Raw genomic sequence first — 15,350 nt, 5'->3', positions numbered from 1 at the left:
CAAAATCCCCATGTCTGTGGGTTGAAGCAGTCATTCCTGGTTCCAAAAGGGGTTCTTTTGACTCGGAGCAGCTACTACAAACAGATTTCCAGGTGGTTCTTTTCTATCAGTTACGCCTCCCAAGTTTTCCCAGGTTACCGTGACACTTTCTGACTAGCAAAGAAGCAGAGAAGCCTGCTGGGTAGTGGGAATGCAGTGGTCAAACAGGAGCACAGCTGAGCTGCAGCAGCCAGCAGGGAGGGAAGCTCAAAGGAGTTACAGAGACTGTCTTGGATTCTCTGTTGTTGCCCAGCTGTGGAAGAAGCCATTATCAGGAACCCAGTCTGGAATGCTTCTTCCTACCAAGAGCATTCCAGTGTCACTCCCTTCACTGTAACATAACAAAGAGCCCCACAGTCAGAGACAGGATAGAGAGAACTCAGCTTAGATGGAAACAGCAGAACCACTGCACCAAGCAAACAAGAGAGAAAGGAGCCATTCCCTAGTTAATAATTATGATGGAAAGACAGCATGTTGCAGTAAACCTGGGAGACATCAGCCCTCCCTATTCAATGTGGTAACAAAGATGCCATTTTAAAAAAACTTAAAGCAAATGCCAAAAGAAAAATGAACTTGGTGTTCTGGTTTAAGAGATCTGGGCCGGGCGTGGTGGCTCAAGCCTGTAATCCCAGCACTTTGGGAGGCCGAGACGGGCGGATCACGAGGTCAGGAGATCGAGACCATCCTGGCTAACATGGTGAAACCCCGTCTCTACTAAAAAAAAAATACAAAAAGCTAGCCGGGCGAGGTGGTGGGCGCCTGTAGTCCCAGCTACTCGGGAGCTGAGGCAGGAGAATGGCGGGAACCCGGGAGGCAGAGCTTGCAGTAAGCTGAGATCCGGCCACTGCACTCCAGCCTGGGCGACAGAGCGAGACTCCGTCTCAAAAAAAAAAAAAAAAAAAGAGAGATCTGATATCCCCAAAATAATTATATGGAACATGCTAAAGTGCACTAGAAGTTCTTCCAAAGCACTTAACACAATTACAATTAAATAATTATGTGATTCATTGCTTAATGTCTTTCTTCAGCCCCACTAAGTTGTCTACTATATATCCAGCAAATAACACCTGATTTATATATTGTAGGTACTTTTTCCATACTTGATTTAAAAAGGAAAGAGAGAATTCTGGGATAGGATGAAGAATTTTGAGATAAGATGGAGTCCATCATCTATTTATTATACAGTGATCATTTAGTAATTCTCCTTACAGAATCTCTGGTTGTTTTGGCTTCCAGATGGGCCTGGTTCCCAGGTGTTCCCAGTACTCAACTTCAGCGCCTCCAGCTTTAACCCACCATGGAAACAATCACCTGTAATGGATCAGGGGACTCCTCAATCATCTTCTACCTTATGGGCATCCCCTCTCTGCCAAAATGCCTCTTCCTTCCTATTTTCTTTGTCTTTCTCCTCCTCTACATGCTTATCCTGATGGGTAATGCCCTGATCCTGGTGGCTGTGGTGGCAAAGCCCAGCCTCCACAAGCCCATGTACTTCTTCCTAATCAACCTCTCCACCTTGGACATTCTTGTCACCACAACCACTGTCCCCAAGATGCTGTCCCTATTCTTGCTTGGGGACCGCTTCCTCAGCTTCCCTGCCTGCTTCCTGCAGATGTACCTGTTCCACAGCTTCTCCTGCTCAGAAGCCTTCATCCTGGTGGTCATGGCCTATGACCGCTATGTGGCTATCTGCCGCCCACTGCACTACCCTGTCCTCATGACCCCACAGACCAACGCTGTCTTGGCAACCAGTGCCTGGCTCACTGCCCTCCTCCTGCACATCCCAACAGTGGTACAGACCTCCCAGATGGCATTTGACAGCATTGCCCGCATCTACCACTGCTTCTGCGACCACTTGGCTGTGGTCCAGGCCTCCTGCTCTGACATTACCCCCCACACCCTCATGGGCTTCTGCATCGCCATGGTGGTGTCCTTCCTCCCCCTTCTCCTGGTGCTTCTCTCCTGTGCCCACATCTTGACCTCGGTGCTTCGTATCAACTCCCAAGAAGGGCACTCCAAAGCCTTCTCCACCTGCAGCTCCCACCTCCTAGTGGTGGGCACCTACTACTCATCCATTGCCTTAGCCTATGTGGCCTACAGGGCTGACCTGCCCCTCGACTTCCACATCATGAGCAATGTGGTATTTGCCATTCTCACACCCGTTCTCAACCCTGTCATCTACACACTGAGGAACAAGGATGTCAAAGCAGCCATCACCAAGATTGCATGTCCCCAGTAGCCAAAGAATGCTAGGAAACCCTGATTCAAAGAAATAACTTCATCTTCTCTCATAAACATCAATAACATAGAGGGGAAAAATGGAAAATTTAGAAAGCCCAGTAGTCAGAACACTCAATCTCAAAATATAGTCCTAGGTAGTCCTCCATTGTAATCAAATAATAATTTTTTTCTTAATTCATAGAAAAAAAGAATAGGATTTTTAAATTCAATTTTAAGGTGTGAACCCCAAATTTCACAAGACTGTGAATATAATTGAGGTCACATTACCATTAATTCAAACAGTTTTGATTCTTGGAGATTCCAAGTATTTGATTAGCAAGAAACTCTGTCTTTTCCCTTGGATCTCTTCTGTCGATGTTTCTGAAAATCCCTAGCATTGCTGGCTATTGGATATGAATTATTCTTGCCCTTTTTGGTGAAATAGCAACTTAGATAGAAATATCCCTCAATAGAAAAACTCTGAAACGCTCACATCTCAATCCTTGTTGCTTGAAAATTCACTGCCACCAGTGATTTTCAATACCAGTCACACAGGAAATTTGCCTCTGCTATCTAGACCTGTGTGATGTCCTAGAAGCAGAGCATGCCCCTCACGCAGCTTATGCTCAGGCAAGCAGTGTCCCTTAGCACACCTGTTTGGGTAAAAAGCAGTAGTTATTTTAATTCTCAGCACACCATAGTTTCCCACGGTGGCTAAGTAGAGACACTGGGTGGCTGAGTGGAGAAGTTTCTCCTTATCAGAGGTATGCTGTTCCTGGGGCCACCACCCTTTCTCAAAGTATGGTCCTAGATATTCCTCTTCCTGCCCCAAGTGGCGAGCCCAGGCTCGTTATTCCCTTCTCCTATGGCAAATTTCCTCTTGAAGACCTGTCAGGTTTGTCCATTGAGGGACATGTAGAACAATGAAAAGTGTTAAGGGGGAACCCAGGTGACAAATATCCTCATTGTTGGCTCTTCACAGATAGCCTCATTCCAATTTCTAGAGTCCCAGTTTTTGTCAATCAAGGCAATATTGTTAACCATTCTCCCATTGCATAAGACCCAATGTAAATGGGACCTCAATGGGTGCAATTCAACAAAGGATATGATTTGTTCCTGGACTCAGCTTTCTGTGATATCAGAGATCCTGCTATGGTCAGAAAGGGCTTCCCAAAACAGGGTGATATGAAGGCTCTGAGTTTCCTTGTTTACTGACCCTGGGCAGCTGGGATTGGGATTCATGTTCTTTTATCTAAACATTACTAATTTTGCAAGACATTTATTTCCAACTCCTTGAAACTGATGTCTAAATGTCAGTGGGACCACATCCTCAAGGTCTAAAGGAGGTAGCCTAATAAGTCGCCTTGCCCTAGAGTTCCATGCACTATCAGAATTTAACCTAAGGACGTAGAGGGGAAATTTTTTTACTGTCGACTCCACCACCACCCAATAAACAATTCCCAAAGTACTCCTGTGTTACTACCAAAGTTCTGTCTGGGGTTTATCTGTTCAGAACCTCCCTTCTGGTACCAATTTCAGTTTCAGGTCAGGGCTTTGGTTTGCTGTGTCCCCAGATCATGACATCTTTTCATCTTCAGCTCCCCTTCTAGATAAACAAAGAATCACATGTTAAGTGAATGGTAGTGCTATGGAATCTCAGGCTAGTTCTACCCTCACTCAGTATTTTCCTGTGGTTTCTCCTAAACATTTATCACGAGTAGACATGAAGTCATAGCAACAACAATGTTTTTCACTTGTAGCTATACCTGCTAATTGGTAGTCTGTCCGTATTTCCCAAGAAAAAATTGCCTCAATTTTTGTACATCAAAGGACACTCTCAAGAGAGTGAAAAGACAATCCATAGAATGGGAGAAAATATTTGCCAATCACATATCTGATAATATTAATAACTATATTATTAAAATAATAACAGATAATTAATAATAACTATTAATAAAATAATAACCAATAATCATTATATTAATACTTCATATAATAACTTTATTATGTTAGTATATGTTATATTATATATTATATAATATTAATATTATATTATTATAATGACATAATAATTTATAATGATAATTAATAAAATATTTAATAATAAAATTATTGTTAATAAAATAAATCAGAAAATGATAAGTGTTGATAAGAATGTGGAGAAATTGGAACGCTTGTGCATTATTAGTAGAAATGTAAATGATGCAGCTGCTATGGAAAACAATATGGCAGTTTCTCAAGAAATTAAACACATAAATACCACATGACCTGGTAATTCCACTTCTGGTTATATATCCAAAAGAATTGAAAGCAGGGTCCTGAAGAGATGTTTTTATCCTTATGTTCATAGCAGCATTATTCACAATAATCAAGAGGCAGAAACAACCTAAATATCCAATGACAGATGAATGGAAAAACAAAATGTGGTATATACACTAAATGGAATATTATTCAACCTTGAAAAGGAATGAAATTCTGATACATGCTACAACATAGATGAACCTTAAAGACATTATGCTAAAGGAAATAAGCCAGACACAAAAGGATAACTATTATATTATTTCACTTACATGAGGTGCTTAGAATAATCAAATTTGTAGGGACAGATAGTAGAACAATGGTTACTAGGAGCTGAGGGGAGAGGAGAATGGGAAGTTATTGTTTTATAAATACAGAGTTTCTGTTTGGGATGACTACAAGGTTCTGGAAATGGATAGTGGTGATGGTTGGACAACATTGTAAATGTACTTAATGCCATTGAGCTCTACACTTAAGAATGGTTAAACGGTAAATATTATGTTACGTATAGGTATCATAATTTTTTAAAGTTAAATAGTTTCAAGCCAGGCCATAGAACACAGGTCACGGATAGCCTGGGAGTTGGCTGCTTTTTGTCAGATGCTGGCTCTGGACCAAATTAGCTGTGGCCAGAGGGAAATGTATGAGTTCAATCATATGATTTAACAGGGGCACCTAATCAGTGGAAGCGACTGGGGGAGGGAGGGTGGGTGGATTGGGAAGATATCAATCAAAGGATACAAAATTTCAGCTAAGCAGGAGGAATAAGTCCAAGAGATCTATTGTACAACATGATAACTATAATTAATAACAATGTATTGTATACTTAAAAATTAAAAAAGAATAGATTTTGTGTTCTCACTCCAAAAAATAAGTATTTAAGGTCATATACATGTTACTTAGTTTGATTTAGCCATTCTGCAATGTATTCATATTTTAAGACATCACGTTGTACACCATAAATATATAGAGTTTTAATTTTTTTTTCATTTTTTTTAAATAAAAAGAGATGAGGTTTTGCCACGTTGCCCAGGCTGGTCTCTAACTCCTGGGCTCAAGTGATCTGCCCGCCTCTGCCCCACAAAGCACTAGGATCACAGGCGTGAACCACCAAGCCCAGCCAATATATACAGTTTTTGTTTATTGATTAAAATAAATAAATAAATAAATAAATAAATAAATAAATAACCTACAAAAAGAATCAGTGGAGCAGTTTGTCTTAAAAAGAAGGGTGAGAGGGAGGGAGTTTGAAGCCCTATACACTTGGTGGAGTCTTTTCACCCCTGTGAACCTGAGGTGGTGATTGTGAAGGTATCCCTAGACACCTTGGCTCCTCTCCATCCCCACATCCTTGACCCGGGTGCAGATGTCACCATCTGATCTCTTCTGGATGAGCACAGCATTCTCTTCACGGATCTCTCTGCTTGTGTGTCCACGTTCCCATACATAAAGTGGCCAGAGCAGGCTTTCTGACACACAGATCTGGTCATATTACCACCCTCCATGTGACTTAAAGACTCTCTCTGATCCAGTCTTGAACAATCTGTTTGGCCTCAAGTCTCGCCATTATCTCTTGCATGGCAATTCTGAATTTCTTTTCAGTTTCTCAAACACACCAAGTTCTCATTCTCTCTTCAAACTCTAGCAAACTCTTCTCTCTTCCTGAAGCACTTTTCCTCCTTGTCCATCTCACTTGCGTACATTTTATTCAGGCTCCTCCAGGGAATTATCCAGGAAATTAGAGAATCAGAAGCCTGCGCTGGCTGGCTCTTAATTCTGAAATGTGAGGTAGATGTCATTCTTTACGTGTGTGTGTATGTGTGTGTGTGTCTGTGTGCGTGAATACATACATACATATATATATATGCACAGAGTGGCCAAAATTCCCAGTCACCCTATGAACGAGACAAAGAGAGAGTCTCACTATGTTGACCAGGCTGGTCTCCAGCTCCTGGTCTCAAGAAACCCTCCCACCTCAGCCCTGCAAAGTGCTAGGATTGCAGGTGTGAACCACCACACCCAGCTGGTGCCCTGTAGCACTTTATAATTCCACCATTACGGCACTTTTTTTTTTTTTTTTTGGACCTTAGGAGAAAAGAGTTCAGAGCATGGCATACTCATTAGTTTCTGCAGGCCCCTTGCTTGTTTTACTTATTTTCCCCTTTCAATCTCCTTCCCACATAAGCACAAAGCATAGTGCTGCTTAGTGCATGTATGTGTAATTTTAATTTACAATAAAATAATTGTTTCATGTCTCAATTTATTTCTTACATTTTTACTCATTCTACTTTTTAAAGATACATTTATGTTGTTATTTATACATCTAGTTTCATTGGTTTCAACTGATACATAATATTCCATAGTATGATTTGATCACATTTTACTTTTCTCCTACTGAAGGGCGCCTAAATTGCCTCTAACTCTTTGCTACCTTTATGTCTTGATGAATGTCCTTGTGTTATGTCCCTTTACAGACCCATGGAGCATTTTCCTGAAATATATACCAAGGAGTAAAATACATTAGTCATAGAGTATGCATAACCTTTAGCTAAATACAGTCCATCCTCATCGTTTGAAGATTGCAAATTTGCCTACTTGCTAACCCCAACACTCACAGAGCTTGCAGGGTCATTCTCGAACATGTACACAGTGGCCAAAAATCTGAGTCACCCTATGAGCATGTTCCTAGCTGAGATCGAACAAGATGACGTTCTGTCTTCATGGTTCAGCTCTGTAAATAAGTGTCCTTTCGGCGGGCTATTTAGAGCCATGTTTTTCACATTTTTGTGCTCTTTTTGTTAGTGACGTCACTGTTTAAAGTATTTCCAGGCATGGTGCTGAAGTGCTGTCTAATGTTTCTAATGCAAGAAGGCTTGTGGGAAAAAAATTTTGTGTTAGATAAGCTGTGTTCAGGCTTGAGTTATGATGCTGTTGGCCATGACTTCAATGTCAACAAATCAATAATACATGTTAAATACAACATCTTTAAACAGAAACATATGTAAAACCAGGTTATGCATTGTTTGATTGATAAAAATGTTGTAACTAGAGGCTTGCAGAAACCTAATCCTGTATTTCCCCTAGAGAAATGATTCAGTATTCACTAATTCAGTGTTTGCAGCAACTTTATAAAACGTAACTACTGTAAATAATGACAGTTGACTGTACTTTGAGATTGTTTCCTAGAATGGCTGTGCCATTTAACACTTCTAGCAGTAATGAACTAAACAGTTCCCATCTTTCCACATCTTTAGCAAGACGTGCTATTATCCAGTTTTCTAATTTTTGCCATTCTTATCAGGCTAAAGAGCTACTTCGTTCTGCCTAATATACATCTTCCTGATTACTAATAAATATAAACATTCTTTAAATACTTGTTAGCACTTAGCATGCCTCTTTTGCAAATCTTATTGAGAAATTTTGCTCATTTCTTTGGATCTTCTATCTTATTGTATTGCTTTGCAGAACTTCCACATGTTCATGCCGTGTCAACTTTAAATTGCAAATATGTTTTCCCAGTTTGTAATCTATCCTCCATTGAGCAGAAATCTCTAATTTGATGTAGTCAAATCCATCACATTTAAACTTTATGGCCTGTGGAGTTTTAGTCTTTCATTCTTTTTGTATCATAAAGGAATTTCCCAGCAGTTTTTTCATTAGCTTCCCAGTTTTATTTTTCAAACTTATATCTTAAAATCATGTGGAGTTCCTCTCTGTTTAAGGTATAAGGAAGAAATTCATTTCTTTTTCTTCATATCAGAAGCCATTTTTTTCTAAAATCTATCTTTTAAAAAAAAATCTGTCCTTCCTCATTGTTTTATAGCACCATCTTTATCAATATCAAATTCCAACACACCTCATCTACCTCTGAGCTATTATATTCTATTATTATTTTGTCTATTGTTATGCCAGAACAATACTGTTTTATTATTACAGCTTTGAATTATGTCTTTTATCCTAGCTGATAATGGAAGCCCCTTCAATCCTTTGGTATTTTTAAAAATTGACTTAGCTATTTGCTTGTCTTTGTTCTTTCATTTAAATTTTGGACCAGTTGTGGTGGCTCATGCCTGTAATCCCAGCACTTTGGGAGGCCCAGGAGGATGGATCACCTGAGGTCAGGAGTTCGAGACCAGCCTGGCCAACATGGTGAAACCCTGTCTCTACTAAAAATACAAAAATTAGCTAGGCATGGTGGCAGGTGCCTGTAATCCCAGCTACTCGGGAGGCTGAAGCAGGAGAATTGCTTGAACCCAGGAGGCAGAGTTTTCAATGAGCCAAGATCGTGCCATTGCACTCTGGGTGACAAGAGCAAAACTCTGTCTCTAAATAAATAAATAAATATTGCAGTAAGTTTGCAAGCTCTCTCAAAAATTCAGCACAATTTTCAGGGGGGTTGCATTATGCTACTCCTCCCACTTATCTGATACACCTCCCCATTTATTTGAATCTTCTTTCATTTAAGTTTTTAATTTTTTTCAACAAATTTAGTAGTCATTTTTGGTAGGATAAACTTTTTTATTTATGTTACTATCATGAAAAACATTAAAAATTTTTTCTAATTGTTATGCTACAGAAAGAAAACCAGTTTCTAGCTAGTATATTGGTTCCCAACAACTGCCCTTATCACACTGAATTATAATTACCTTGTTGTTACTTATATGGGTTTTTATGAGAAGAATGAAGCCATGTGAGGATGGAAACTGGGCGTCTTTTTCATCTCTGTATCCACAGCACCTCTCAGAGGGCCTGGGACACAGAGTGGCTTAATTAGTTCAGCCCATGGGACATGGTGTCACTCACCATTAGTTCCCTCCCTCTCTCTGAACAAACATATCATCAGATTCTACATTGCATGGATCGATAGACTCATGTCCAGAGAGAGAGGACCAGAGAAATTAAAGAAAAACTAGAGCTACAGCCCCAGCTTCCTGGCTGAGGTCCATTTCATTTCCATTAGGCTGTCTTCACTCATTAAGTGCCCCTACCCTTAGCCTTATAAGAAGAATGAGTAAAAACAAAGTCAAAGGTCCATTCTCCTCAAGAGGCTTGATGATATGGTGATTCATGGCGACACAGAATTCCAGGGTGCCCCTTCTTTCAGTGCATGATCCTGTACACCAGGGGTTCTCAAACTTTAGTGTGCATAGAAATCATAGTGACAGCTCATGAAAACACAGGTGCCTGGGCTCTAACCTGATTTTTTTAATCACATAGATCTTGGGTGGTGCTGAAGGATTTGCATTTCTTTTCTTTTCTTTTTTTCTTTTTTTGTTTTGTTTTTTGAGATGGAGTCTTGCTGTGTCACCCAGGCTGGAGTGTGGTGGTGCGATCTCGGCTCACTGTAACCTCCGCCTCCTGGGTTCAAGTGATTCTCCTGCCTCAGCCTCCCAAGTAGCTGGGATTACAGGCACACACCATCACACCTGAATAATTTTTGTGTTTTTAGTAGAGACAGAGTTTCACCATGTTGGCCAGGCTGGTCTCAAACTCCTGACCTCAGGTGATCCATCCACCTCGGCCTCCCAAAGTGCTGGGATTACAGGCGTGAGCCACTGCACCCAGCTGGGTTTGCATTTCTAACAGACAAAAGCACAGAGCAAGCACTCAGTAAGCATTAGCTTTTAATATTATTGTGCAGAATTGATTAATTTAATGTCATCCCCATAATATTATTCAGTGTTGCCCAATAACTTTCTCCTTAAAGATAGTGGAAGAAAAATGTTTTACATAAAAGCAAACTATTTTCCTTTTTTGCTGGGTAATGAAATGCTTCGAATCCAGCTAGATTCTTTTTTTGCCTTAGCTGACAGGAACTCAGCCGCTTCCTCATCTTTTGCACCTCTCTTGTTCAAGTGCCTAAAAATATCAATTGTTCTTCTCTCTCCTCCTAAATTATTTTTTGTTATGTTTTTTCCTTTTTTAAAAACTTTGTCTATAGTTTCTAAAGCTATCTCAAATCTTTCTGATACATAGAATATAAATAAATATATATGTATTATAATATAAATGCATAGATATAATTATGAAGACTTCTGCTTAAAACAAATTAATGACCATCAGAAAAACTTTCAGGAGTGTATTAAGTCCATTCTTGCAATGCTATAAATACTTGAGGTTGGGTAATTTATAAAGAAAAGAGGCTTAATTGGCTCATGGTTCTACAGGCTGTATTGGCTCATGGTTCTACAGGCTGTATAGGAAGCATGATACTGGCATCTGCTTGGCTTCCTGGGAGGCTGCAGGAAAATTACAATCACTGCAGAAAGCCAAGGGGGAGCAGGCACTTTACATGGCCAGAGCAGGAGCAAGAGAGAGAGTGAGGGGGGAGGTGCCACACACTTTTAAACAACCAGATCTCACAAGAACTCACCCACTATGATGGGAACATACCAAGGGGATGGTGCTAAACCATTCATGAGAATTCCACCCCCATGATCCACTCACCTCCCACCAGGCCCCACTTTCAACATTGGGGATTATAATTTGACACGAGATTTGGGCAGGGACACGATCCAAACCACATCAAGGAGTAAATATTATTTTGTGTTACCTTTTATTCTCAGTAGATTGTCTTGAATAATCTCTAGTTTCAGGGAAATTTCCTGTCCCTCAGCTGCTTAATTAATGCTCCTCATGGAGAGGTGGCTATCAGACCTGAGTAGTATGAAGGAAACATTAGGGTGCTACTATCAGACCCTAGACAAAGCCAACAGTTGCTCTATGGCACCTTGCAAGAGCCTTGTGAGATTCCACTGGCATTTCTGTATCTTACTGGATGACTCCTCTAGGTTCCAGAAGCATAATATTCAGAGGAGTCCTAGCCTTCAGAAAGCTCAGAGAGCCCTAGGAAAAGGTCTGGGGAAGGAACCTATTGCCCTCTCCAATGGGCTCATCTGCCCATTTTGGGATCCTATTCATGTGAGTGGTCACTGGGGAAGGCTTGGGCACCCTAAGCATAAAAAGAAAAGAAACAGCCCTAAGAAGATGGGGTGGCATGGGTTGGGGGTGTGCCAGATTCGGGCTCTAGGCTCTGAGGGAGACTGTGAGGTACCTGGGCAAGGATCAGGTCAGGTTCAAGATGGGACAGTCAGAAGAGAAACTGATCCCTGGGACTGTAAATTCACCATCTACCCCAGTGCCTCCTTATAAAGGTCTGAGTTGCCAAATATGGTTCTTTCCTGACTTTAAGTCCCTGACAGCTCAGAGATTCTAGGGTCAGGAGACCAGGGGTCTGAGCCCAAGCTTCTCTGATTTGGAAGACTCGTGACCCCCAAGGCAAGATTCTGAGATTCAAGATTTTCCTTCAAATATCCTAATATTCTATTATGTTAAAACCATTCTTAGAGTATAAGATTCTAAAGTTCTCAGGTTTGAGGTCTATGGTTTGAGATTGTAAAATTTTAAAATTTAGAAACAAAGATTCCAAGGAGAAGAATGTAAAAATCTAAAATTCCATGATTTTAGATATTTTAGAATTTTGGAGACTAATATGCTAAAATCTTTAGAATCTAAGTTTCAATGATTCCAAATTCTTAAAATTTTAAGTCTAAGAGTCTAACAATCTGGGATCTTTAGCTCTATAATTTTATACCTATTCACTGGTGGTACCTGAACAAATAAATAAACTTTCCAGCCCACCTGCCAGGAAGTGTTTGGCACCTTCCAAGATGATACTCAGGGGCAAACCTACATGAAGGTCATAGCTGCCAAATGGTTCAGTCACTTCCTGGTAAGGTCAGATCATTTATGATGTGAACCTCTTCTCCACCTGCAACATCTTCACTGTGGTACTGGAGTGGATACCTATTACTTTCCTGTGTGCCAGGCAGCTCTTGTTTTTAGGAACTGCAATTCCCCCAACTCCATGTGATTCCAGTGGGGCTGGTGACCACACAGCACCACGTTCTCCACCTCAAGGATGGGCACGTGACCCATTCTAACTAGAAAATTCCCATGTCTTGAATGCAGCAATTCTTCCACAAATGAGCCAATACTTCATGTGAGAGACAATTGTGCACTTTCATCACTTGGGATCAGGAGCTGCAAGGATGGAGTAAGCTCTGTTAGTCAGGATTTGCTACTGGCCAACTCCCCCATCCAGGGAAAAGAGCCAGGACTGAGTTATTCATTAGGAACTAGCAGAAAAGTGCCTAGGGCCCACTATACTTTCAAGAGCCCATGAAAATGTTTTAACTCTTTCAAAATCAGAAGAAATGAAATACAGTTCAGCCTGGATTATATTCAACTTTATACCCATGCAATTGTAAAAATATAATTTTTAATATTGTTATATGGAGGGAGGAACCCAAAAAGCAAAAGTACCAAGGGCCCATGAAAGTTATAATGTGACTCTGGAAAGGACTTACCTGAGAATGAAACCAATATGGGGAAAATATCTTTGAGAGATGGAGCAAAACAGAATGATTGGTTGAATTCTTGGGTCAGCCACATTAGAAGCCAAACTGTCCCTGTGGACATCCCAGTTAAGTGAACAAATGAATTTTGTGTTTACTCAAGCTGGTGTGTTGGACATTGTCATTATCTTGGCTGCCCAGAAGCGTCCTATGTTTGAGGAGTTTCCCACCTTCTCCTGCCACTGAAGAAGCCTTTACTTGCTTTCCAACCTCCCTTGCAAGTAGAGCTCAGACATATGACCCAGATCTCTGGCCCCATATAGATTTCGTGAGATACCTAATATCCTTTGGTAAAATAATCTGTTGATTAAACCAGTCAGAGTTGTTTTCTGCTATTTGCTAGACTGGTACAGCTAGTTTGGGCTAAACTTCTACCCTGTGCAACCAAAAATGTTTTGACTAATACACAGCAGAGCTCTCCTCTGCCCGTCCTTTTTCAGGGTTCAGAGACAATCAGTTGTTGTATCTTCCCAACAGCCCAGCTGCTTTGTCCCTGGAGAAAGGATAGGTCAGGGTGAGTCCTACCCAGGACAGGATCACAGGGACCAGAACAGCTGCAGAGCACAGCTTGAAAAGTCAGTGTGATTTCAAGACTCCTTAATGTTTTTGTCCTTTTTCTCCCAGACTTCAGCCTCTTCTTTACTCAGGACTTTACTTCTGACATCATCTTTAGAAGGTAGGGTGCAAAGAAAAATTATTTTGTTTGTTTCCTTCTCCCACCCACAAGCACCATAGACATTCTCCCACAGGAAAGTATAAGAAAGGTGTCTCCAAGTTGCCTAGATGGATGGACCTGGAAACAAAATCAGAACCAGCTGCAAGGACAAGGCTGCTGGGAAAAGCAGCTGATGGAGAAAAGCTCAGGAGGAGGAAATGCACCCAAGAGCGATGTGGAGGGAGGACAAGGGAAGGGCTCAGGAGACTCAGACCTACAATTTAGTCTAAGTACCTGTGAAGTGGTCTCTCTGCCGCCCCATGGCCACACAGCCAGCACTATCGCCTCATTCACCACCACCATCCTGAGGCCTTCGTCCCAACCCATCCTGTACTCCCAACCTGATTCTAGTATTCTGAAGATACTGACTCCTCATTCTCTTTCCCACTGATGGTCTTTATTCCCCTACAGATCTGATGCTTCAGATCTGTATCAACTGCCTTATTTGAGTATGGCCCCTACTTTGCCCTTGGGCCTCTTGCTCATCTCAATTCTGCTTCATCTTCTGATTGTACCTGTGTCCTCTCATTACCCTGCAAGGCCTGGAGGTGGAGACCAGGTGATATGGTTTGGATATTTGTCCCTGTCCAAATCTCATGTTGAGATGTAATCCCCAATATTGGAAGTGGGGAGCCTAGAGGGGGTGTTTGGGTCAGGGGGGTGGATCCCTTATGGTGTGGTGCTGTCCTTACCATAGTAAATGAGTTCTCATGACATCCGGTTGTTTAAAAGTGTGTGGCACCTCCTACCTCCCTTGCTCCTGCTCCCGCCATGTGCAATGCCTGCTCCCTCTTCACCTTCCACCATGATTGTAAGCTTCCTAAGGCCTCCCCAGAAGCAGATGCCAGTGCCATGCTTCCTGTACAGACTGCAGAACCCTAAGCCAATTAAACCTCTTCTCTTACAAATCACCCAGTCTCAGGTATTTCTTTATAGCAATGCAAGAACAGCTTAATAAACCAGGTGTAAGTCTTCTCAGTCCTTGGGACTCAGCACAGAGTCTGGCACAGAACAGGGGCTAAATCTCGTGACCGAATGAATTGTATGGTGAATAGCAGGTCATCAGTGGATGTTGGTTGATTGGTTTTACAAATGTACTCATTTAATAGAGATGTTTCTTGGATTAATTTACTGATGACTTCCAGGTTACAAAAAAAGAGAGAGGCTCTCCCTCTTCCCAATGCCTAAACGGAGGGAAGATAAAAAGTATAAAAGAAAATTGTTTACCAGAAGATTATTTGGTATCCTTGAAGTAGAAATCCCAGTGAATGCAATGGAAAGTGTATTCAAAGATAAACAGCAGAAAAGTTCCATGAAATAAAGAACTAATTCTGCAGCACTCTAGGGTACCTATTCTTATTTCAAGAATAATTGATGCAGGAAGATCAATACCTACACATACCTTGATTAAGTTATCAAACTTCAAGGATAAAGATAAAATATTTCAAGCACTTCAGAAGGAAAAGTCTTCTCCTCAGCATTATTCAATGTCACAACATTGTGGAACAATGTCTCTGAAGTCATTGAAGCCCAAAGGCAACAGGCAAATATTCTCAGGAATTCAGAAAGTACAGCACCTATGAGCTTTTCATTAAAAAACCTACTACATAAAGAAATTCAGAAAACCAATGGTTAAGTCAAAATAAAGCATTATGGAATAG

General features: G+C 41.0%; 1 protein-coding gene across 1 annotated transcript; it reads left to right on the top strand.

The window, feature by feature from the left end:
* Window positions 1–1,281: 1,281 nt before the first annotated feature.
* On the top strand, window positions 1,282–2,318 carry LOC117080807 (olfactory receptor 2AT4-like). The gene has a single exon (XM_033206108.1). It carries the CDS (start codon window positions 1,337–1,339, stop codon window positions 2,276–2,278), a length of 942 nt encoding a protein of 313 aa, XP_033061999.1. The 5' UTR covers window positions 1,282–1,336; the 3' UTR covers window positions 2,279–2,318.
* The last annotated feature ends 13,032 nt before the right edge of the window (window positions 2,319–15,350 follow it).

The sequence above is a fragment of the Trachypithecus francoisi genome, unplaced genomic scaffold, assembly GCF_009764315.1.
Source record: "Trachypithecus francoisi isolate TF-2019V2 unplaced genomic scaffold, Tfra_2.0 Lachesis_group8, whole genome shotgun sequence".
Taxonomy (NCBI): Eukaryota; Metazoa; Chordata; class Mammalia; order Primates; family Cercopithecidae; genus Trachypithecus; species Trachypithecus francoisi.
Note: the sequence above shows the minus strand (reverse complement) of the source record. Positions and strands in the feature narration are given on the sequence as shown.

Excerpts from the sequence above, each read along its gene's own strand:
- LOC117080807 (XM_033206108.1), top strand. The coding sequence starts at position 1,337 with ATGGAAACAATCACCTGTAATGGATCAGGGGACTCCTCAATCATCTTC.